This window comes from Canis lupus, chromosome 10, assembly GCF_003254725.2.
Source record: "Canis lupus dingo isolate Sandy chromosome 10, ASM325472v2, whole genome shotgun sequence".
NCBI lineage: Eukaryota > Metazoa > Chordata > Mammalia > Carnivora > Canidae > Canis > Canis lupus.
Window position 1 is genome coordinate 28,392,362 of NC_064252.1, and position 23,169 is coordinate 28,415,530.

Consider the following 23,169-nt stretch of genomic DNA (forward strand, 5'->3'; position numbering starts at 1 on the left):
GCAAAGGGGTTTCTCGCTTTGTATGTCTTCCATTCAGATTATGCCCAGGTGGTTGCCCCTTTTTAATGACCCCAGAATTAACCAAACCATTTTATCCTAGGAACTAGGAAGGCATCTGCTACCACCTCCTCCAGGAGTAAAGCATGACAGGCATTTCATTTTTCCAACTGGCCATTTGTATTTGCATTTTTTAAAAATTTTCTTTACATTATGCTTCTTTTCACAGATGAGGAACCTGTAGCTTGGACTGGAGAGTGAATTGCCCCGGGGCCTGAGGAGGGCCTGTGAGGCTCTATACCACATGGCCTGGGGCCCACAGCGTCACCTGATGGAGACCACAGTCCACGAGGAACATGAAGACACAAAGCAGAGGGGTCTTCCCTTCCCTTTGGGACAGTCATCCTACCTGACACTTGGGACTCCCAGAGACCAGTGCACGGTCGCAGGGCGCCCCTCTCCACCCTTGCCACCACCACCCCCAGGAGCAACACCCTTCACTTTCTCAGGTGGTTACTAAACTGTTGTCTCAAAGGTTAATGCAATTTGCAAACCTATTTGGATGAAGGTTTCTGGGTGTCAAATCATTATTTTGCATGCCACTCCCTGCTGTTGGTATAGTGTGTGCCCAGGAAAGATGAGAAGAACAACAGGCTGGGAGCTCCCTGTCCTAGTCCTGAGTGAGCAGCCCCAGAGGGGAGGGACCTTTACGCTAAAGAACCAGGCCAGATGGGTGTCCACAGTGCCATGTGGGGAAGGAGCCTTTCCAAGCCCTGTGGATGAGTTCTGGAAAAAAAAAAAAAACGAAAAACAAACAAAAAAAAAAACAAAACGGGTCACCATGACACTGAGCAGGCTTCAAAATAAAAGCCTTCAAATGGTGATGGGCTGGAACTGGGGCAGAGCCAGAGGACAGGCCAAGGGAAGCTGGCGAGAGGGGAGTGAACAGGGCCTAGGGATGGGGAAGGAGCTTTCTGGGGAAACAGGCACAGCTGTAGCATTGCTAAAATATTGAGATGCTGGGATGCCTGGGTGGCTCAGTGGTTGAGCGTCTGCCTTAAGCTCAGGTCATGATCCCGGGGTCCCAGGATCGAGTCTCACATCGGGCTCTCCACAGGGAGCCTGCTTCTCCCTCTGCCTATGTCTCTACTTCTCTCTGTGTGTGTCTCTCATGAATAAATAAATAAAATCTTTAAAATATATATATTGCAATGCTTCTAAACCAGTCTGTTACAAAGCACTGCTCCTTGGTGCCTGTGCCTACCCCCACTCTCCCCTTGGACCCCAAAACCTCCTTACAATGCATCCACTAAAGGGTTAATGCCTGGCCCAGCAGGAGGCCCGCAGGACACTACTCAAAGACCAGAGGACCCTGATTACAGATTTCAAATATGACCCTTGGAAAAAAACCATGTCATGAACAGACGCGGAAGCCAAGATGGCTTACGGAGCACTCCCTTTATGCACTGTCCCACCGGCCCATATATCAACCAAGGTTTACCAGGGCCACCCCACTGCTGCACACCAGGCCCTGGGCTAGGACCCAGGAATCAAGCTGGAGGCAGGTAGGCTCAAAGTCAGGGGAGCCTCAGAGATCTGGGACTTGGTTCATTTAGCTGAAAATGGAGTAGGAGGGGAGATGGGAGAGGAGAGGCAGATAGGTCAGCAGGGGACAGACCAAGGAGAACCTTGTAAGTCAAACTAAGGAGCTGGAGCTTTATCCAGCAGCCCAGGAGCAGTTGCGGGAGGATCTCGGCAGGGCAGGTGCCAGATCGGATTTGTGTTTCACGGAGAACACCATGGAAGCCAAGGGGAAGATGGGTTGGAGCAGGGCAGGACCGAGCAACCAGGGCAGGGTTGAGAGGCTCTCAGAAGAGGGGAATGGGGATGGACAGACAGAGCGCAGGGTCACAAACTGCATGGCTTGTTCCATAGAACCATACTGTGTACCGAGCAAGTTCACGATCATCCCCCATCTGAAAGACCGGGGGTGCTAAGTCTACGGAACAGAACCAGTAGCCCACCTGCCCAGTGTTCAGCACTGCCCTAGGGGCTTCACGTGTTACATACCCCATGAGGTACATATCCCATGGTTCCCATTTCACAGGTCAGGATACAGAGGCAAAGAGCGGGTACATAACCAGTCCAGGATCACGCTACTTGGACGCGGTAGATCCAGATGATCCTAGACAATGCGAGAAGAGAAAACTCAGGAACAGACTCATGCTGGTTTCAAAGACACACTCATTCTCTGCGAAATGGAATTTCCTTCATTCTAAGGAAATCCCAAGAACAAAAGGTGGAAGAGACTAGAAAGAAATGCCAACCCAATATAATGAATTCTCCAACAACCTAGGCTGCCTTGTGAAGAAGAAAGCTTTTAGTTGATGGCAGTTTACAAGAGTGAGGCTATGCCTTTGTGGGGTGAACCGTCCAGAAAAGAGGGACATCCCTGAGAAAAGACCCAGAGGTGTGGATAGGACGGGGGCTCCGGATCCAGACCAATGGAGTCCAAACCCTAGATTGCTACTTACCAGCAGAGTGACGTGGGGAAAGTTATTAGCCTCTCTGGGGCTCAGTTTTGTCATCTGTAAGATGGGGCTAAGGATAGCTCTAACTCATAGGGTGGTTTGAGTGAGTTAATTCATGAACTTACCATTACTAGCATCCTCTGGATGGTGGGTGGCAAATGGCACTGGCTCCAGGGAAATAGGTCGAGAGCTAGTTAATGAGGAAAAACAATCTTTCTCTGGCTTCTCTTGAGGGGCAAGCTGCAAGCAAGTTCCAAATTCTAGATGGTGAGCTGTGCCAGGTTTGCTTTAACTCCTGCTCTCTTTGTATTTGCTTTTCAGCTGTCCTCCCTTAGGGTTTAAAAGCTAAAAGTCTTTTGACAGTTTCAGGTTGATTCCACCGCTCTCAGGACAAAATGCAGGAAGGAGTTCGGGGGCCTTGGTTGGGAGGATTAAAAGGATGGCAGTGACCCCCCCTCCCAGCCCTTCAGGGCCTAATGGAAGTGCAGGGAGGGGTCAAGTCCAGACTCCAGGGAAGGTCTGCCCATTGCCTACTGGGACACTGGACTCTCCAGACTCTACCTTTGTCTCATTCTGGTCACACTCTTGCCTGTCAGGATTGTAAAAATAGAAAACCAAAACCAAGAAGTGGGAGATAGCTCAGTAAGTTACATGAGAACATCCATCTCATTTCTTCATGGTGAAGCCTTATTTCTGATGCAAAATGCAAAAACCAGACAACCTGATTCTTCTTCTTCTCCTTCTTTTTTTCTAAGACCTGGGTCCAAAGAACAGTTACTGCCCCCAAATCAAATTTACCTTGTGCATCAGCCAGGGTCCAGCCCCAAATAAGAAAGCACACCAGTTATTTTAACAGAGAGAATTTGCTATAGGGAATTCTTTGGACAGGTGTTAGAACCTAGAAATTCAGAGAGGGGACCCCGCAGATCTCTGGACCTCTTGAGAAGAGGACACTATCCAGTTGGCTCTGGGACACTGAAGGGAGGCAATGGGGCTTTAGGGGTGCAGAAAAAAATTGGAAATGGTTACCAAGTGCTGCCACCAAGATGAAGGGCCATTGCTAAGGTGAAGAAGTGAGGCTCATGCTGCTCAGGAGAACTTCCCCATCCAACCTTGCAGTCTCCCTCTAGCGCCCACTAGTGGCAGAGCCTAACAGGCAGCAGCCTGCTGCAGAGAAAGGGGTTTGCAGAGTTCCAGTCCCAATGCCACAAAGCGAATCATAGAAATAGTTTTGGGGCTGAGGTGATAACTTAATAACGAGCCCACTCTGAAAGGAGAACTATCTTCACCACTGGGACTTGCAAAGAACAGACCCACAGGCCTTGGAACACCCCCCACCCCCAAAAGCATTACTTAGAGGGATAAGAGTTCTTTTAGAAATAAATTCTGATTTATGTAACTTTTATTGTTTACCTCCTATGTGCCAAGCACTGTGCTGGGCACTGTGGGGAGGCTTGAGGCCAAAAAGATCTTCAAGGTTGCGTGTTCAAATGCTGACTTTTTATAAAGAAAAAAATTACAAGATAAATGCTGGCTCGATTATTGCCTGGAGGGTGACCTCAGATAAGTCACAATTATGACCTCTATCTCCTTGATCATAAAATGCACACAAGTGGTCACCTTATGTGTAGACCTCAGAGCATAACTAGAAAAACTGCATGAGCTAAAGAACATAAAGTGCCCACACTGCAGCTGGTCCTTCTTTTCCTCCTCCTTTTCATTATCCCCATTTTGGTCTCTCCTCTGCCCCTGGTCTTCCTTCTTTTCCTCCTCTTCTATCACCACCATCATCACCATCATCACCATCATCACCATCATCACCATCATTACCATCGCCACTATTACCATCCCCATCATGATCATCATGATTATCACCATCACCATCATCATCACCACCTACTGATGGAGATTTAAATTGTTTATAGCTTATTTTAGTATGACCAGAATATTCAGGAAGAAATATTCCTTTGGGAGCATATTTTTTTTAAGATTTATTTATTTATTTTAGAGAGAGAGAGCACATGTGCGCAGGTGGAGGCTGGGGCAGAGAGGGAGAGACCCTCCAAGCAGACTCTTTGCTGAGCGGGGAAGCCCACTCCACTTGAGGCTCGATCCCACAACCCATGAGATCATGACCTGGGCCGAAACCAGGATTCTGACTCTTAACCAAATGAGCCAAGGGAACGTATTTATAAATATCCATAGGTAACTACCTAGTGATAGAATTTCTGGGTCAAAGGGCTTGTGCATTTTTAATTTGGGTAGAAATCACCTTTCAGAAGGGAAATTTATGCTTCCTCTTCTCATTGCCATCCCTGGATATGATCACACTTTAAATTTTTTGCCAACCTGATAAGTAAAAGTTAAATTATTTCATTTTGATTTGTGTTTCTTTGATGCTAGATGAGGCTGAGCATAGTTTTATACATGTATTGACCATGTGTATTTCTTTCCCTTCCACCCTCCTGTTATGCCCTGGGATTCTTTTTTTTTTTTTTTTTTCTATTGGATTGTTCATCATTTTCTCATCAATGATGAGCATTTTGTAAACCAGGGACAATCGACCCTTTTCTGCTATGTGTGCGGCAAATATTTTTCTTTCCATTTTGTTGTTTGCTCTGGACTCTATTGATGGCATTTTTTTGCCTAGCACAAGTTCCACATTTTCATAGAGTCACATGTGCTGATTGATTTATTTATGGTTTCTGGGCAGCCTCGTGGTTTTAAAACTGTCCCTATCCTTGTCAGCAGGTTGAAGAGATTGCTCTGTGTGCCTGGGTGACTCAGTGATGGGCAATGTCCCTGGGCTTGCCCTCTGTCACCCCTACATTTGGGATGCTGCCCCCTTGGAAGCTTAAGCACACGTGACCCTGAGGTCAGCTCTGCAAGGGCTACTGCCTCCCCTTTCATGGCCAACTTCGGGAAGCACCCCACTTTGCTTCTCCCCTGACATCCAGCTCCTTTTAAGGAGCTATGCATCTTATATGTTCCCTAATCCTCCAACTAAATTTACCAGCTCTTGCTTGCAGCCAAGACATCAGCTAAATTAAACTTTGGAGTTGCTAACACGGTGTATCAGATGCACCTCAGTGAGGAGTGGTGGGAGCAGACACGCCCCATCTGTCCTGAGGGCTGGGTGTCAAGCTCTCTCTGTCCTTCCTAGCATCTTCCTTCACCCAGAGACACCATCGTCCCACCACTAGGATGCCACTTACATTGATTACCATTCCACCATCTCAAGGATGCATCCATCCCACAACTATTTACTGAAGGCTTCTTTTTGCTAGGCACTATTCTGAGAGTGGGGAAGCCTTTGAGGTTTCTTCTGAGCAGGGGAGGAGAATGATGGATGAATAAATATGTGATCCCCAATCAAGCAGCAGAAAGAGCCTTGAAGAAAGTAAAGCAAGGAAAGAGAAAGAGAGAAGTGGAGGGGAGGCCTGGATGGTGCTGAGGACATGGTGGCCAGGGAAGGCCTCTCTCACGAGGCCACATTTGCACAGAAACCCAGATGAAGCACTAGAGAGAGCCATGAGGCTAGATATCTGGGGAAGAAGTTTCCAGGAGGAAGGGAGAGCTGGAGCCAAGGCTGGGATGTCAGAACACGAGTGGTACATGGTGGGACCAGTGGCGCTGTCGTAGCTTCTGCAGTGAGGGGGAAGGAAGAAGGAGGTGAGGTCAGAGAGAGGGCCAGTGGAACGTCCAGAGATTTGCAGGGGTAGGTGGTGGGAAAAAAAACTGTGATTTTTCGGTGCTTGAAGGACTCAGTCCATTAAGTATCTGCCTTCAGCTCAGGTCATGATCCCGGGGTCCTGAGATCCGGCCTCGCATCAGGCTCCTTGCTCAGTGGGGAGTCTGCTTCTTCCCCTGCCTCTTCCCTCCACCTCCACCCTGCTCATGCTCCCTCTCACTCTCTCTCTCTCTCAAATAAATAAATTAAATCTTAAAAAAAAAAAAAAAAGAACTGTGATTTCCTTCCATGTGTGACAGGGAGTCACAGAAGGTTGAGGACTGGGAGCAAAGTGATCTCATTTCCATCTTTACGGGGTTTGGTTTGCATTTCTCCTGTCTGGCAGCCTCCATGCAGGGAAGGCCAGACATGGATTCTTGCTCCCGGGAATCTGGCAGCTACACGCGAGCTCTAACGGCAGTGCTGCCGGCGCCTACCGCCCCCTCTGTTCCGCGCTGGCCGTGCGCAAGACTCCCGCTCTGGGCCCAGTCACGTGCAGCAAGATCCGCTAGGCCTAAACTTGCACCCCTCTCACCTGCAGGGAGGGAGCCCCTCGGCCACCCCTGGAGACCCAGCAAGCCCCTTGTGCAGGCCCAGTGACACCCCTGAGTCTGATACAAGACCCTCGCTGCTCCTCCTAGCTCCGAGGACCAGGTGGGAGAGGCAGGGGATGACTTTTCTGTGCAGACACCACAGTCCAGGTCTGGCTCTTGGGGCTGAAGGCTCCAGGGCTGGAATGGCCAGCACACCCAGAGCTGAGCCAAACGTGCCAGCCTGCGGCCCACAGGAGGAGTGATTGTAAAGCACCATAGCACATATGCTCCCTCCCAGCTCCCTCTCCAACCATGGCAGGTGAGGCACAAGATACCCCCAGGGGCAGCTGAGATGGGAGTGTCAGAACCAGGCCAGGGGCCCAACTATAGTTCTCTGACTTGACAACCACACACACATACACACACACACACACACAGAGTCCACTCCATAGAAATAGGTCCCATCACTCGTTGCTCCAGAGGGAGGGCCCCCGGACCCAGGATCACCTCCAGGAGTGTCTTGTTAAGCCTCAATTTCCACCATTAAATCCCATCTGGACCCCCAAACTGTGCATATACATGACCATGGCCAAGCCTCACTCACCTTGGTTTTCACTGAACACACAGAACAGAATATGTTGCTAAAAGTGCTTCTTAGTCATTCACAGTGCTCTGATCAATTAGAGTTTGAAATTTTATGCCAATTATGGAACATACTGCCTTTTGGAGGGCTAAATCATGGAAGTGTTCCATATCTAGGTCTACTTTTTGAAGGATCTGGAAATGTCATGTGTGCAAATGTACTTCATGCTCAGTTCAAACATAAACACAACCACGGCTTCTTTTAACGCATTCTTTTATCTTCCTGCACAAATCTTCCTCCGCAAAAAATTAGCTTTGCAAAGAGAAAAAGGCATCCGTCTACCATTTCCTCCATGAGTTCATTCTTTTTAGTTATAAAGATGATGGTAAACATGAGAGAGAAGCTCTCAGGAGCTGAAATGATGAGTCAGCACTGCTGGGGCCTTTTGAATATAATCAAAGAAGAAGAAGCTAGAAGTTAAAACATCCCTTGACAGAGGAGCCTGTCATGTCAGGGGAACATGCAACAAGTCTGAGCAGATGAATTTCCTCCTGGCATAAAACATTCCTTCCGATCACAAAGGAATCTGCTCGGAAGTAACTCCAGACCATCACAGAACACTTCCAGGACAGGTGCTGAGTGACAAACCAAACTTTGATGGTGACAAGAAAGAGCAAAAGTACGTGTCTCTGGATTCCACTTTGCCCTTCCCTGAGGTCCGTCAAAAGCTAAATCCCCAATCCTCACCTCACCCCTGCCAGAGAACTGTAAGTCTCTCACAGCCTAGTGTGGATTAAACTGTGTATGACCAGAAATCATTCCACAAGACCCTTCTAGAAGAGCCCCAATGCTATTGAAAAACAAAAGGTTTGCTGGGGCACCTGGGTGGCTCAGTGGTTGAGCGTCTGCCTTCAGCTCAGGTTGTGATCCCGGGGTCCTGGGATGGAGTCCTGTGTCTGGCTCCCTGCAGGAAACCTGCTTCTCCCTCTGCCTGTGTCTCTGCCTCTCTCTCTGTCTCTCATGAATAAATAAATAAAATCTTTAAAAAAATGTTTACTAAACTATTTATGACCAGATGGACAGCCAGCCAGAGAATTGTAAGGAGAAAAAGGGGGAGAAGGTCAAGATGAAGACCTAGTATCGACAAGTCAGCCTGGCTCCATGGCATCTTTCTGTACATCCACCATCGTTTGTATCAGGAAACAAGAATTCCCAAAATGTGTCAAATCATGAAAGACACGCCAGGAGAAAAGTTACCAGAATATTTAGGAAAACAGGGTTTTGTGGGCCTCATCCTGCTCTCTTGGAGAGAAGGCTGCAATGAAAGAATCTTAGTTAACTTTTGGTTTTCCAATGCTTATTTCTCAAGTTTATTTGGCTACAGAATGCTCTGCTCATGAAACATCTGAAACAGTAAGTAAAATGGAAGTATTTTCACCTAAACTTTAGCTGAGGATCCAAGACAAGAACTGCCAACCGTTTATCACATTCCAAAGTGGGATTCTAGGTTGCCAATTTCTTTTTTCTTTAAGGGCCAGATAGCAAATACTTTAGGCTTTGTGAACCTTAGCTCACAATATTTTTTTTTTTTTTTTTAAAGAAGTGGTTGGCTGAATTTAGGCTCTAATTGCCAACCCCTGTACTCGACTCCTTATGCTGGTCTTGTGAAAATGAAAGAGTCAAAAAACAATTTTCTGACACTTGATTTATCCCCTGGAAGCTATAAAGGGGTTAAAGTCAGAAAGAGAAGTTGAAGATTGTAGATTTTTCTTTAGAGGAAGTCATTGGAGGGCCATGTGCCCCAACCGAAAAGACTAATTTTTTGAGGTGTGTTTTGACTATCTATTACTGTGGAAAAGACCATCTCAAGACCTAACCTTCAATGATGCACTTATCACTTGTTGTGCTGAGCACTGGATGTCATATATAATCAATGGTTTACTGAATTCTACTCCAGAAGCCAATATTGCACTGTATGTTCAATATCCAAAATTTAAGTTAAAGAAAATGATATACTATCTCTAATGATTCTTTGGGTTTGGCAGTTGGGTAGTTCTTTTTGGTCCATGTAATGTCATTTGGGGTTACTCATGTGCCTACACTTAACTGAGGTTCTGGCTGCAACTACAAGGCCATAGTGGCTTCCCCCACAAGTGTGGCCCCCCAGTGGGTGGACAAGCTGGGATTCTTCCTCTCCCTATGGGCTCTCATCATTCCTTGGTGTAACTCAAGTTCCATTACATGGTGGCTGGATCCTAAGAAAGCAAAAGTGGAAACCGCAAAACATCTTGATGCCTAGGCTGTGATGTTCACAGTGTAACCTCTACCCATTCTGTTGGTCCATGCAAGTCGAAAGGACATCCCAGAGTCAAGGGGATGGAGAAATGTATTCCTTCTGATGGGAGGAGTGACATGCACATGCAAAGTTAGGAGAAATTGTAGGTGGCCATGTTTGGAGATAATCTACCACCATCTTCCCTCTGGAAGTTGACAGCTCTCCAGCAGGCAAAATATGCCCACTCCCTCCCGAGAACCACCCCCCACCAAAGTGTCATCCAATCTGGGCATCCATTCAAGGCCCACATGCAGATGAGGTTCCTCAGATGCATCTTTTCTTGATCTGGTGACTGAAGAACTGAAAGGGTCATTTATTTGCACCCATCTTCTATCCACACACACCCAACACAGAATGGGGATAAGAACATGGCAATGGATGCTTTCAATAAAAAATGGCAAGAGGGGGTGCCTGGGTGGCTCAGTCGGTTAGGCATCTTCCTTCGGCTCAAGTCATGATCCCAGGGTCCTGGGATTGAGCCTTGCATCAGGCTTGCTGCTCAGCGGGGAATCTGCTATTCTCTCTCCCTCTGTCTGCCACTCCTCCTGCTTGTGCTCTCTCTGTCAAATAAATAAATAAAACCCTTAAAAAATGAGAAGAGAAATAAGAGAAGGTTCACAGCAGCCAAGGGGCCATAGCAATTTGAAATCCCGCTAGGCACATGTTGCCATTAGAACTGTTACTCCCATGAGTTCAAATCGCATATCTGGTACCAACGTCTTTGTCAGCTTTCTATTGCTGCACAAGTGTTCAGGCCAACATCCAGTGCCTTAAAACACCAGAAACTATTCATGTGTTCGCAATTCTGCAGCTGGGCAAGGTTTGGTGGGAACAGCTCATCTCTGCTCCACGGGGTGCTGGCTGAGATGCTTCATCAAAGGCTTTGCTAGCATGTCTGGCACCGCAGAGAGGGACTGGAAGCACTGGGGGCTAGTTGGGCTTCTCTCTCCCTCTCCCACATCTCTCATCCTCCAGGGTCTGTCACTCCACCCATGGATGTCTGCACGTGATGACTGGCTTCCAGCTGCATTATGTTGGTCAAAGCAAGTCACAGGGCAGGCCAGATTGAAGAGCAGAGGAATAGACTCTGCTTCTTGATGAGAGGAGACACAAAGAATTCTCGACTGTGCTTGACCCACCCTAGTCTGATCTTAAGCCAGAAATATCCCACGTGTCGGGTGCACTCCCTCCCTCCTTGGATCCCCCAATTCTCCTCCCATTTCTTAAAAAGATTTTATTTATTCATTCATGAGAGAGAGGCAGAGACAGAGACAGAGGGAGAAGCAGACACGCCCTGAGCTGAAGGCTGATGCTCAACCACTGAGCCACCCAGGTGCCCCCCCCTTCCTTTTCTAGAAATGGCCCATGTCTGCAAAAGACTAACTTTCTCAGCTTGCTTCCTGCCTATAGAAAGCTGAGACTGCAAACACCTCTTTTCAGCTTGAACTGTTTCTCTGAGTCCAGGCTGATGGTTCTTTCACCAACCATTTTTCTTGAAAACTTTGTATGTTTCCCATGAATCTTAGTGGAGTTTACTCTGTGCCCCTAAAAGACCCAGCCACAGTTCCTTCCAAGACAGATTTCTCCTACTTTGAGCATAGCAGGCTGCGTGGTAAAATGCCCTTCAGTTCTGCCCCTACTTAAAAGTGTCCCCTTTCTGCAACCTTCCGGGAGCAAGTTTCTGCTCATCTTAAAGCCTCCACCCATCTCCTCCCTGCCTTCCCAGCTCCACCTGCCTCCAGTCCCAACGCCAATGCCATGTCTTTTCAGTTTTGTTTCAACAACATTCACTTCTAGGTACCACTTTCTTTTTTTTTTAATTTAAATTCAATTTGCCAACATATAGTTTCAGATGCAGTTTTTAACAATTCATCAGTGTCATATAACACCCAGTGCTCATCACACCACGTGTCCTCCTTAATGTCTGTCACCCAGTTACCCCATCCCCCCACCCACCCTCGGTACCCATTTCTATGGCAGTTTCCTACTGTTGTAATCAGTGGCTTAAAACAGCAACATTTGATGTCTCATGATTCCATAGGTCAGTGGGGCTCTGCTGGGCGGTTCTGTCCCACACGGGGTCCCTCATGTGGCTGCTTTCAGCTGAAGTATTTGGAATGGTGGGGGGCCAGTTTTTCATTACTCAGTAGTCTAGGCTGAGCTTCTGGTACTTGGTGGCTGGCTCCCAAAAGAGCAAAGGAGAAGCCGCACAGAGTCTTGGGCTCCAGGATCCAAGACTTGCACAATTCCTCTGTACCCTCATGATTGGTCAAAGTGAGTCACATGCTCATCTCCATGCATCAAAGGGGCAGAGGAATGGACCACCTCTTGCTGAGATTGGTGGTGTGCACATCCAGATGAGAGGAATGATTGGTGGCTGTCTTTGCAGATTAAGCCACCATGGAGTGCTCGAGAAGCTCCAAGCCAGACCAATGGCAAAGGTTGACCCAAATGTCCCGGGCACTCATGGCCTCATGGATTGTTGTCTGGTGCATGGAAATGGCCAGGGGCAGCAGAACTCTGATTGACAAGGAGCTGTACTCCCAACTGCAGAAAGTCTCATGCTCTCTGGGGAGTTTATTTGCTGCAGAAGTGGCCACACAGGAAAGCGAGCCAGCATGAGATCATCTTAGATCCTGTCGTTGGCCAGGGCACAGGAGGGTGAACAGGCCTCAGCAGAAAACCAATTGGAGGGGTCCCTGAATGCCCAGGGATCAAGAGAGGACTCTTCACTGTCCTTCCTGGGAGATGTGACCTGCATTAGGGGGAGGAGTCCCTACCAGTTAGATTGAGTACTTTTAATTATTAAATAAAAGTGGATATGCTAGTTACTGAACTGACAGATTTAGGGTGGCTACCAACCAGAGAGAGCTTTTTATTACCTATGAGTGGGACGATTTCCTCTAGGGATGGAGCAGGAACTAACCCCACAGCATCGGGTTGGGCGAGGGAGAAAAATTGCTTCTGGTTATACCTGCTCGATTGACATGACAATTATACATCTGTTTCCATCCCAGGAGACACGGCTTGGGAAAGATTCTCAGCGAAAATTAGCAGACGCACTGAAGCCTCCTAAGACCAGCAGGTCCTGGTTCACAGGGTGACGGACATGCTCATTTCTGGCTTCGTGGAGGAGACTATCCCACTCACTCCCGTGGATAAGATACCAGAACACCTCATGGGATTTATATCCTAATGCTGCCCCCTATTAGTCATGGGATCTAAAACAGTTCACTTAATTTCTCCACACATCTGTTTCCTCTTCCATTAAATGGGGCTCATGATGCTTCCCTGACAAGTTTGTTTATGAAGCTTTAACAAGGTAATAGGGTCCAAGTATTTAGCCGGCATAGAGGAAATCCCCGATGCATGTCCGTGTGTACAGTGGGCTCCCTCCTCAGATAACAAAAATGGGGACAGACTGCATCTGTCTAGGACTGCTGTGGCATAGACACAGAATATCTTTCGAAGGACACATAAGAAGGTGAGAACACTGGTTGCCTCGGGAGAGGGAAATGGGTGCCTGGGACAGGGAAGAAGGGAGATTTACACAGTTCAGGCTTCACCACCTTCTGAAGTTTGAAGTGTGTAAGCATATTAACTATTCTAAAAGGGGACACCTGGATGGCTCAGTGGTTTAGCCTTTGTCTCAGGGCATGTTCCCGGGGTCCTGGGATCGAGTTCTGCATTGGGCTCCCGACGAAGAGCCTGCTTCCCCCTCTGCCTGTGTCTCTGCCTCTCTCTATGTGTCTCTCATGAATTAAATAAATAAAATCTTTTAAAAAATAACTATTCCAAAAGTAAATTTAAATTTAAAATTTTCCAACATTTTATTGTGAAAGTTTGCAAATGTATAAAAAAGTGGAAAGACCTTTATAGTGAATGCCACACACCCACTGCTGAGAATCTACCCTTACCATGTTGCTATTCTTGCTTCATCTCTTATCTATTAAATTTTTTTAATAAAAGTTAATCCATCTCTGGGAACTGGGCAAGTCACTTTACTGATTGGCATCTTAATTTTTCTCTAAGATGAAGCATGGGGTATCATCCCTGCTATTCACCATACCCAGAGCTAATCAGAGAGATACACCTGTTGACTGACTGCCCTGCCCCTATGTCATAAGCATCTAGTGGGGTGGCCCCCTGACCTTGAGAACAGCCCCCATCACACCTGAGCGAGTGCCATATGGGTACATGGCCTTGCCCCTCTGGGATGAGTGGCCCAGGGATGGAAGAGTAGATTTCCATACTGCTCGCTGGTATTTTTTTAAGATTTTATTTATTTATTTGAGAGAGAGAGAGCACACACAAGTGGAGGGAGAGGCAGAGGGAGAGGGAGAAGCAGACTCCACGCTGAGTAGGGAGCTGATACGGGGCTTGATCCCAAAACCACAAGATCATGACCCGAGCCAAGATCATGACCTAAAACCCCTCTTTGGTATTTCTAATTCTCCTCTCCTTCAGGCCACAGGGGAGGACTAAATTTCCTGCTTCTTGAAGTTAGATGGGGTCATGTAACTGACTTTGGCCAATGAAATGTAAGTGGAAATAAGATGTGTACCTTCTATGAGAAAGAATTTAAGAGCCATGGTAGTGTTCTCCATACCCCATGTTTCCCCAGTGTGCCACCAGTAAGAGCTGTGTTCTGGATGGCGTAGCCACAGGGTGGTGGATCCTCCCCCAGCCTGAGTGGTTGAGTTGCTACAAGGAGATTATGTGTCCTGGAAAAGTTGTCTGGGCCCTCAGTGGCCCCTATACCCTTTGGATTGAATTCTATTTGAAATATGATCTGATCAAAAGATATATGCTAAGGACAAACTATGCATTAGGCTCTGGGTTTGGAGGAGCCTGGGTGGCTCAGTCAATTAAGCATCTGCCTTCAGCTCAGGTCATAATCCCAGGGTCCTGGGATGGAGCCCCACATCAGGCTCCCTGCTCAGTGGGGAGTCTACTTCTCCCTCCTCCTGCTTGTGCACGCTCTCTCTCTCTCTCTCTCTCTCTCTCTCTCTCTCGTGCTCATGCACTCAAATAAATACAATTTTTAAAAAAATGATCCTGGGTTTTGCATGTTGCAGATGCCTCCCCTTGACATTCATTCATTCATTGAAAGCAACATATGGCAGGTCCTGTGCTGGATTCTGGAAACACAGCAATTCACATGGCACACCATCGCCCTCGATGAGCTCATGATCTAATCTGGGCAACAAGCATGTAACAACAAGAAAAAGAAGAAGAAAAAGAAGAGTTGGTGGGCACCTGGGTGGCTTGATCAGTTCTAAGAGTCTGCCTTCAGCTCAGATCATGATCTCAGGGTCTTGGGATGGAGCCCCACATGTCTGTCATGTTGGGCTCCTTGCTCATCAGGGAGTCTGCTTCTCCTTCCTGTCACTCCCCCTGCTCGTGCTCTGTCTCTCTCATTCTCTGTCAAATAAATAAATAAAATCTTTAGAGAAAGAACAGTTGATAGTTAACGAGGATCTTCTGCGTGCCAGGCGCTGCACCGAGCAACTTACACGCTCTGTCTTCCTCAGTTCTGACAACAGCTCTATGAGGTGGTGTGTTCATCAGTGCCTCGTCTATGTCAGGCTGTGTCGCAAGCTGCTCAAGAACACGGTGGCCTAAAATAACAATCATTTTATCATCTCTTCAAATGGTGTCCTGTGAATGGAGCTCAAATGTGTGGTTCTTCCGCTCTTGCCTGGGATCGCTCAGGGGGCTGCATTCAGCTGGCAGGTGGGCCAGGGGCCCGACTCAGTGAGGACACCAGCAAGCTGAGTTTCCACCTGCCTACATGCTGTCTGGCCCCCTCTCTCTTTGTGTGGCCTCTCCATTCGGTCCCTGCTGCAGGGCCCCCGAACTTATGTGGCAGCTCAGAGCCTGCAAGAACACAAAAACTGGCAAGGATTCTTCAGGCTCAAGCCCAGAACTGGCACAGCATCATTTCCATCCTATTTCATTGATTAAAGCAAGTTGCAAGCCCCAGCCTCTAGTCAAGGGGGCTGACAACACAAGGACATGAATTGTAAAAAGCATGGTTCATCGGGAACTATTCATGTAATGGACTATCAGGATCTTTTCTGTTACAATTGAAATAAACTTGACTCATGCTAACTTAGGTTTAAAAGAAAAAGCTGGGCGGTGGGAGAGTGGGGGGAGGATGTACTGGCTTTTGTTACTAGAAGCCCAGGTGTAACTGCCTTCAGGAACAGTTGGATCAAGGGGCATGCATGATCTAATCAAGGTTTCATCTTTCTCTCCATTTCTCAGACAGACTCTACATGGTGGCTAGGACAGCTGCCCACCCTCTAGAATTACATCCAACATGCTTAGCACCCCTGTGGGAAAGGACAATCTCTTTTCATTTTCTTGCAGAAAGTTCCAGACAGGCCTGGATTAGCCTGCCTGGAGCCACACACCCATGTTTAAACCAATCACTGTGACCAGGGGATGCAGCACTTTTATTGGCCAGGTCTGGAACACATGCCCACTGCTGTAGTCCTATCAAACCACATGAAATAGATTCCTTATTTTAAAACCAGGGGAGAGAAGGAAGGAAAGAGAGAAGAAAGAGAAAGAGAAGAGAGGAGGGAGGAAGAAGAGGAAGGCTCTGTTACCAGAAAGAGTTAGGTAATGCTGGGAAGACAGGTGGCATGAGCATTCTGATGTTCAAAAATAGTGAAGGGATTTGTCCAAGTTCACAAAGCTAGAAGCTGCTACAGCCAAGACAGGAACCTGGGGCCTGTAGATGCCAAAGCTCCAGTGCTCTATGGCCAAATTCTCCAATACTGCTTGCAAACAAACAATGACAAGACGGTGTACCATGACCAATGATAGAGAGCTAGCTGTGGTGCAGAAACAATGGAGCCAAGCTATTTGCTGGGCAGTGGTGGGGTGATGAATCAGGGAGGACTTCCCAGAGGAAGCGCCACTTGAACTGGGTTCTTAGGGCAAGTCACTCCAGGACAAGGGATCAGCATGTTCAAATATACCTCAGGAACCTGTAAGATCTTGGAAGAGTGGAAGAAAAATGGTTTCTAAGCTGAAGGCTAAGGATCATTGAGTCCAAGGAAGTCTGAGAATTTATCTCTGAATCCAGTCTGGTTTAAAACTGAAAAAAATTATATATCATATATAGCAATTCATCAAATATATTTAAAAGTACTGCTGAAGTCATGGTAGCTTTTTATTGGGAGATGTTTTCTCCATCAGTGAGGCCTAGAAGTAGAACTGCCACCATGCTTGGTTCAGGAATTATTTTGATGTTATAAAGGAAGTTGCATACTGAAAAAGATAGACACTGATCCCAAATGCATGTTGCAAAGGAGCCACTTCTAAAAACAAGGCCCAGGAGGGCATCAGGACCTGCCCAGAGGGTTTCACCACCACCCCAAAGACGACTGGAGATCCCAGGAGGGTCTTAAGCAGAGGAAGAAGGTTGATTCGGAGTGTGTGAAGGGTGACCGGGGTGGGGGGGGGGGGGAGGGGGAGCTGATTCTGCAGGCAGATTTGTTTTTTTTTGTTTTTTTTGTTTTTTTTGTTTTTTTTTTCTGCAGGCAGATTTGATTCTGCAAATCAGAATCAAGAGAGTTGAAGATGAAGAGCACCGTCTCTGGGGCCTGGGTTCAAATCCCAGCTCTGCCACTTAATTGCTGTGTGACTTTGGGCAAGATACCTAGCCTCCCTGATGCCTTTGTGTGCCAATCTATAAAATGGAAAGGATGATAACTTTAGAGAATAAATGAGTTGAAAAATGCAACGTGGTTGGAATTATGCCCACGTTTAGCACCATGTGTGAATATTATCACCTCGTGCATATATCTGACTAGTTGAATATATACTATTATGGTCCAAGAAAGAGGCGGTGGGGGCCTGGACTATAGGGCATAGAGATCTGGTAAAGAAATACTTGGGGACACCTGGGTGGCTCAATGGTTGAGCACCTCCCTTCAGCCCAGGGCATGATCCTGGGGTCCTGGGATCGAGTCCCACATCGGGATCTTCGCAGGGAGCCTGCTTCTCCCTCTGTCTGTGTCTCTGCCTCTCTTTGTGTCTCTCATGAATAAATAAATAAATCTTTTTTTAAAAAAGGGAAAGAAACACCTGGAGGTATACACACATGATATTTACATACATATAGAAAGTTCCATGCATCCACCTGTATTCCAAACACCATATCTGACTGTACCCCTGTACACTCCCTGAGGACAGAGACACTCTCCTGGGTGTTTTGCTTGGTGAATGCCCCCCAGGGACCTTCAGACTGATGTCCCCTCGTGGAGGGAAAGGCTCTGGAGTCTGTCCTGTCCAATGCAGTGGATGTGGACCTGGAGGAGCAGGAAGAAGGCTCCTTTCTTTGGCCCAGCATGGGTGGTGGGCTCGCAGACCTCAGGGAGCCTCACAGGGGACTGCAAGGTGAGCTTGCAGTTCCTACTTTCTCAGAGCTTGATAGTCAAGGAGCCAGGAAAACAGACCAGGAGGGCTGCCAAGGGAGGAGTGAATACTCCCCAGCACAGGGTCAGCTCCCCACAGCCCCTGCCTTAGCACTTCTGGGGCTCGGGGGGACTGAGGGGGTCCCACCTCTGCCTTTACAGCTGCCCTGGGGCAGGAGGCCTCCCCGGTGTTCCAGATAAGACAACTGGGGCCTGGGGGCGTAAGTGACAGCGCGGGGAGTGAGAGAGAAGTGAGGGGAATGGCACCGACTGAGCACGTGCGAACCAGGCCCTGTGCCAGCCACCAGACTGAGAACCTCAGACAGGAATCTGCTCAAGTGGGTGAACTGTGGCATTTGACAGATACAGAAACTGAGCTCAAATAGCTGGAGCATTTCCTTGGGTTCCGAGGTAGACCCTAAGGCTTTAATTTCACCTCTGCCGTGGAATTTGGAGTCCTTGGGAGCCTTTTGCTCTGGTCTCCACAGCTGGAGGTGGGGTGGGGTGGCGGGGAGGGCCCTGCTTACCTCTTGCTCCAAGAGCACCCAACTATGAGATTTGACTTTCCCTTGGCCCTGGAGACTAATCCTCTTAGCTTCCAAAATCGGAAGGTACTTGGCCCACACTTGTGGTCTGCCTGAACTGAAGGCACCTCCTGCCTCTGGCCTCCCCTGCCCCTGGCCCACTCACCCCTCCACTGATGGGACCAGGCATCAGCCATGCTAGTAGGAATGGAACTCTCCTTATTGGCTTCTCTGCAAATCCATTTTAAGAACAAGATTACATACCCAAGACTTCTTGGCACAGTCCCATAATGAAAATATTATAGGGACACCTGGGTGGCTCAGTGGGTGAGCATCTGCCTTCAGCTCAGGTCATGATCCCGGGGTCCTGGGATTGAGTCCTGCATCGGGCTCCCTGCAGGGAGCCTGCTTCTCCCTCTGCCTGTATCTCTGCCTCTCTCTCTCTGTCTCTTACGAATAAATAAAATAAAATAAAATAAAATAAAATAAAATAAACAAAGAAATATTATCCTCTTTGCTTGGATTATGAACCTTCATGTTCCTGAAGGTTAAGCATCTTGCCTCAAGGTCACCCAGCCAGTGAATCGGCCAACCAGGGTTTGGAACCCAGGTCATAGTGGCACCAAGGCCTATGGCACAGTTTTCTTTCCACTCTGCTTCTACAGAGTCCCTGACCTCAATGGCCTCATAGAGCATGAGCAGACAAGTCAAGGGTCACTGCTCCGCAGTAATGTTCATAGTAAATGCAAGGGAACATGTGGGTAGCAGGTAATCAGGGGAAGGAATCAAGGAGAGCTTCTGGAAAGTGATGATGTCTGAGCTAAGCCATGAGGGCTGAGCAGCAGGTGCAGTGAGCCTGCAAGAGAGAAAAACAAAACAAAACAAAACAATACAAGAAAATGCCCAGAGAAGGGCACACTGTCATTTCTAGCCATTTCTACCAGCCGTTGGGACAGTGGCCCAGGTTATCCTTCAAGGCAGACCAAAGGCAATGTCTCCCTTGCATGTGCCTTACACGACTAGATCAGTAAACACCATCATCGTCTGATAGTTTGTCATCTACAAGACTCACTTATCATCTTGTGGAAAAAACTGCTTTTTTTAAAAGATTTATTTATTTATTTATGATAGACATAGAGAGAGAGAGAGAGAGAGAGAGAGAGAGGCAGAGACACAGGAGGAGGGAGAAGCAGGCTCCATGCCGGGAGCCCGACGCGGGACTCGATCTCAGGACTCCAGGATGGCACCCTGGGCCAAAGGCAGGCGCTAAACCACTGAGCCACCCAGGGATCCCCCGAAAAAAATGCTTTTAACTGAGGTGACAGTCACATAAAAGAAATGAACTATTCTAAACAATTCACCACCTCTTGCTGGTTCCAAAACATGTTCATGCTCCATATTAAAACCGCGTGCCCGTTTATCAGGCTGTCCCCAGCCCTACCTCTTTCCAGCCCCTGGCCATCGCCAACCCAATTTCTGTCCCTGTGGATTTACCTGTTCTGGATATTTCATATAAATGGAATCATATACTATGCCTGGCTTCTTCACATAGTGTCATGTTTTTAGGCTTCATTTTGTAACTTTTCTAGATGACGAAGAGCCAGCAGAGCTCAGACCACAGTTTAAATATGACCCAGCATGTCCTGCGCACACCTGGGCCCTTCCCTTAGACTTGTCCTACCCTCCTTCAGGGTTTAGAAGGCGAACCACAGGCCTGGGTGTGAGTCCTCACTCGGCCATTTCCCTGACTTGCTCTGCCCCTCAGAGCCTAGGCCTCCCGTGTGTAAAAGAGACAGCTGACACAAGGATGTGAACACACTTAACTCTCCTGGGTTGTATGCTGTAAAATGGTTAAGAAGTATATTTTGTTATGTATACTTATCACGATCTCTTTTTTTTTTTTAAAGGCAATATAAGGGGAAAAACAAGTAAAAAAAAAAAAAAAAGAGATAGTTGAATCTGTCCATTGATCAGACAGATGCCCTCTCTTCCCCACCCTGACTCCCCCTCCCCCAAGCTATCCTATAGCCCAAGGAGGCCAAGGACTCAAGATTGAGAGTCAGGGAGGAGAAAGGCCATTCAAGGATACAGAAAGGAAAGGAGTGATCCAGCCAAGAAAGGGGGGAGGAGTGGGGCAGGGGAAGGAGGGGAAAAGAGAGGAAGGCAGAGGGAGTGAGAGGGAAGAGAGATGGAGGGGGAGTGAGAGGGGGAGGGACAGGAGAGAGGAGGGTGGAAGAAGAGGAGGGGGAGAGGGAGAGAGGACAGATATAAGGGAGGATGGGGAGAGGCAGAGGGAGGGGAAGGGAAGAGGGGAGGCGTGGAGGGGAGAGGGAGGTCCCTGGGGTAATCCCAACCAGCAGTCCATCTCCGCCTCCCTTGGCCCATGTGTTTATTTCTCAATTCTCATCACTGTCATTCTTCAAACCTCAGTTCTCATCTCCAGCACAATCTACGGATCAGTCTCCAGCCCTGGAGCAAGATGGGAACCATCGGGCTTCCAAATGGATTCAGCTTCTGTGACTTAAATTTTGTTTTGTTTTTTTGTCCAAAAGAATCCGACCCAGAATCAGAATGAAAGCAATAAATATTTGATAAGAAAAAGCAAGGGTTCGGCCACATCCCTAAAACACATTGGTCGTGTCCCCAAGGACTTTCACACGGGGTGCCAATGTCAAGCCTCCCCCCCCCACCCAAGAGGCTGAAGGGACTCGAGATGTAGGGGGACCACACATTCTAGATTTGCTTAGCCTGGTTTCAAATATCCAGTTCCCCGTTCCCCAGAGCACCCACTCTTAGCAGAATATGAGCCGCAATTTCAGGTCAGGAGGAAGGGAGAGCGCCGCGGATGAGTCTGGAACCCCAAGGGGAGGCCACAGTTCCTGAAAGACTAATTATATACCAGCAGTTGCCCCTACAGCGCAGGTGGATAAATGGATTTAGACGACATTATAAGTAGCAGCCCAAGAATGTTTTAGAGAACAACCACTGTCCACATACAACCAAAAATAAAAACATCAGTTTGATTTATTCTCCTTGGAGGCTGTCCGAGAGGAAAGCTGGACGCTGGTGTTCGCGCCTCCAAGACCCAGCTGGAAAGGCAGCTGGGAACAGAGATTAAGGGGAATCCATTGCTGAGTAGGGATGGGATGGAAGTAAATGCAGGCGCTGGGAGGGGCAGGAGGTGAGGGGGAAGAAACCCAGGAGGGCTTCCAGGAAGCGGTGGCCCCTAAGCTGAGTCACCGAAGGTGATCCTTCTGTGGACGGCCCACAGGAGCTGGAAGACACAAGCATCCAGAAATGACGCATGGCTGCACTCGGGGAGTGATGGATTATCAGTGACTCCTCCTCCTCCTTACCCCATCTTACTTCCCTTACTTCTCTAAAGAGCATATGTCCTGCTTTTTTTTTTTTTTAAGATTTTATTTATTTTTTCCTGAGAGACACAGAGAGAGGGGCAGAGACACAGGCAGAGGGAGAAGCAGGCTCCCTGCAGGAGCCTAAGGCAGGACTCGATCCCAGGACCCCAGGATCACGACCTGAGCTGAAGGCAGACGCTCCACCTCTGAGCCACCAGGTGTCCCATATGTGTCTTTTTAAATAAAATTTTTTTGAAAGAAAGGAAAGACAGCCATTTCAAAGGACCCAGAGAGTTGTCACAAGAACGTGGTCCAGCTTCTGTGTCATGCTTGTGGGAACGGAGACCCTTTTGCCCTTGCACCCTGTCTGGCAGCAGCACTTCCCAGTGGGGCTGTCACCCCAAAGCCCCACAGACTGCATGTGGTCTGGTGGCGGGGTGGGGCCTAGACAACAGACTTCTTTCCTCACAGCTCCGGCTCCGGAGGCTGGGGGTTCAGATTGCTCCTGAGGCCTGGCTCCTGGGCTTGCAGGCGGCCGGCCTCTCCCTGTGTCTTCACGATTCCCCCTCAGCCCGGTGCGTGCCTGTGTCCCCTTCTTGTAAGGACATGGTCACACTATATGAGGACGACCCTAGTGACATCACGCTAATTTCATCACCTCCGCAAGGACCCTATCTCCAAATACAGTCACGTTCTGAGGTCCTGCAGGTTAGGACTACCACAGATAAATTGGGGGGGGGGCACACTCAGCCCACAGCACGGGGGTACAGATAAATGTCCCCAGACCAGTCCTTTATTTTTCCTGCTGCCACGGGAGGGATCAGAACATTAGAACCCGCCTGATTTTGACACAAAGATGCTGGATGGAGAGCACACGCATGCCCGCTTAGAGCCCTGGACCCCCAGCCCCACGCCCAGAGTCAGGAAGAAGGGCTGGCCTGGAATCCCATACAAACACACGGGGCACAGCATCTGCCCCTGCAGCTACCTGCGTGCCTACATGCATGCACGCCACACACCACACACCACACACATATCACAGCCATACAGACACACACCACAGAGCACACACAGAGGCACACATGTATACACACACACACACACACACACACACACACACACACCACAGACATGCACGCACCTCTAAT

At 48.2% G+C, this 23,169-nt stretch overlaps 1 protein-coding gene across 1 annotated transcript in view; it reads right to left on the reverse strand.

The window, feature by feature from the left end:
- The window catches only part of NCF4 (neutrophil cytosolic factor 4), a 74,579-nt gene that overhangs the window by 31,712 nt on the left and 19,698 nt on the right, over window positions 1-23,169 (reverse strand). Inside the window, exon 2 of the mRNA XM_035696455.2 lies at window positions 2,068-2,182. Coding sequence (XP_035552348.1) covers window positions 2,068-2,081 — 14 coding nt within the window. The 5' untranslated portion in view covers window positions 2,082-2,182. The remainder of the gene's footprint in view (window positions 1-2,067; window positions 2,183-23,169) is intronic.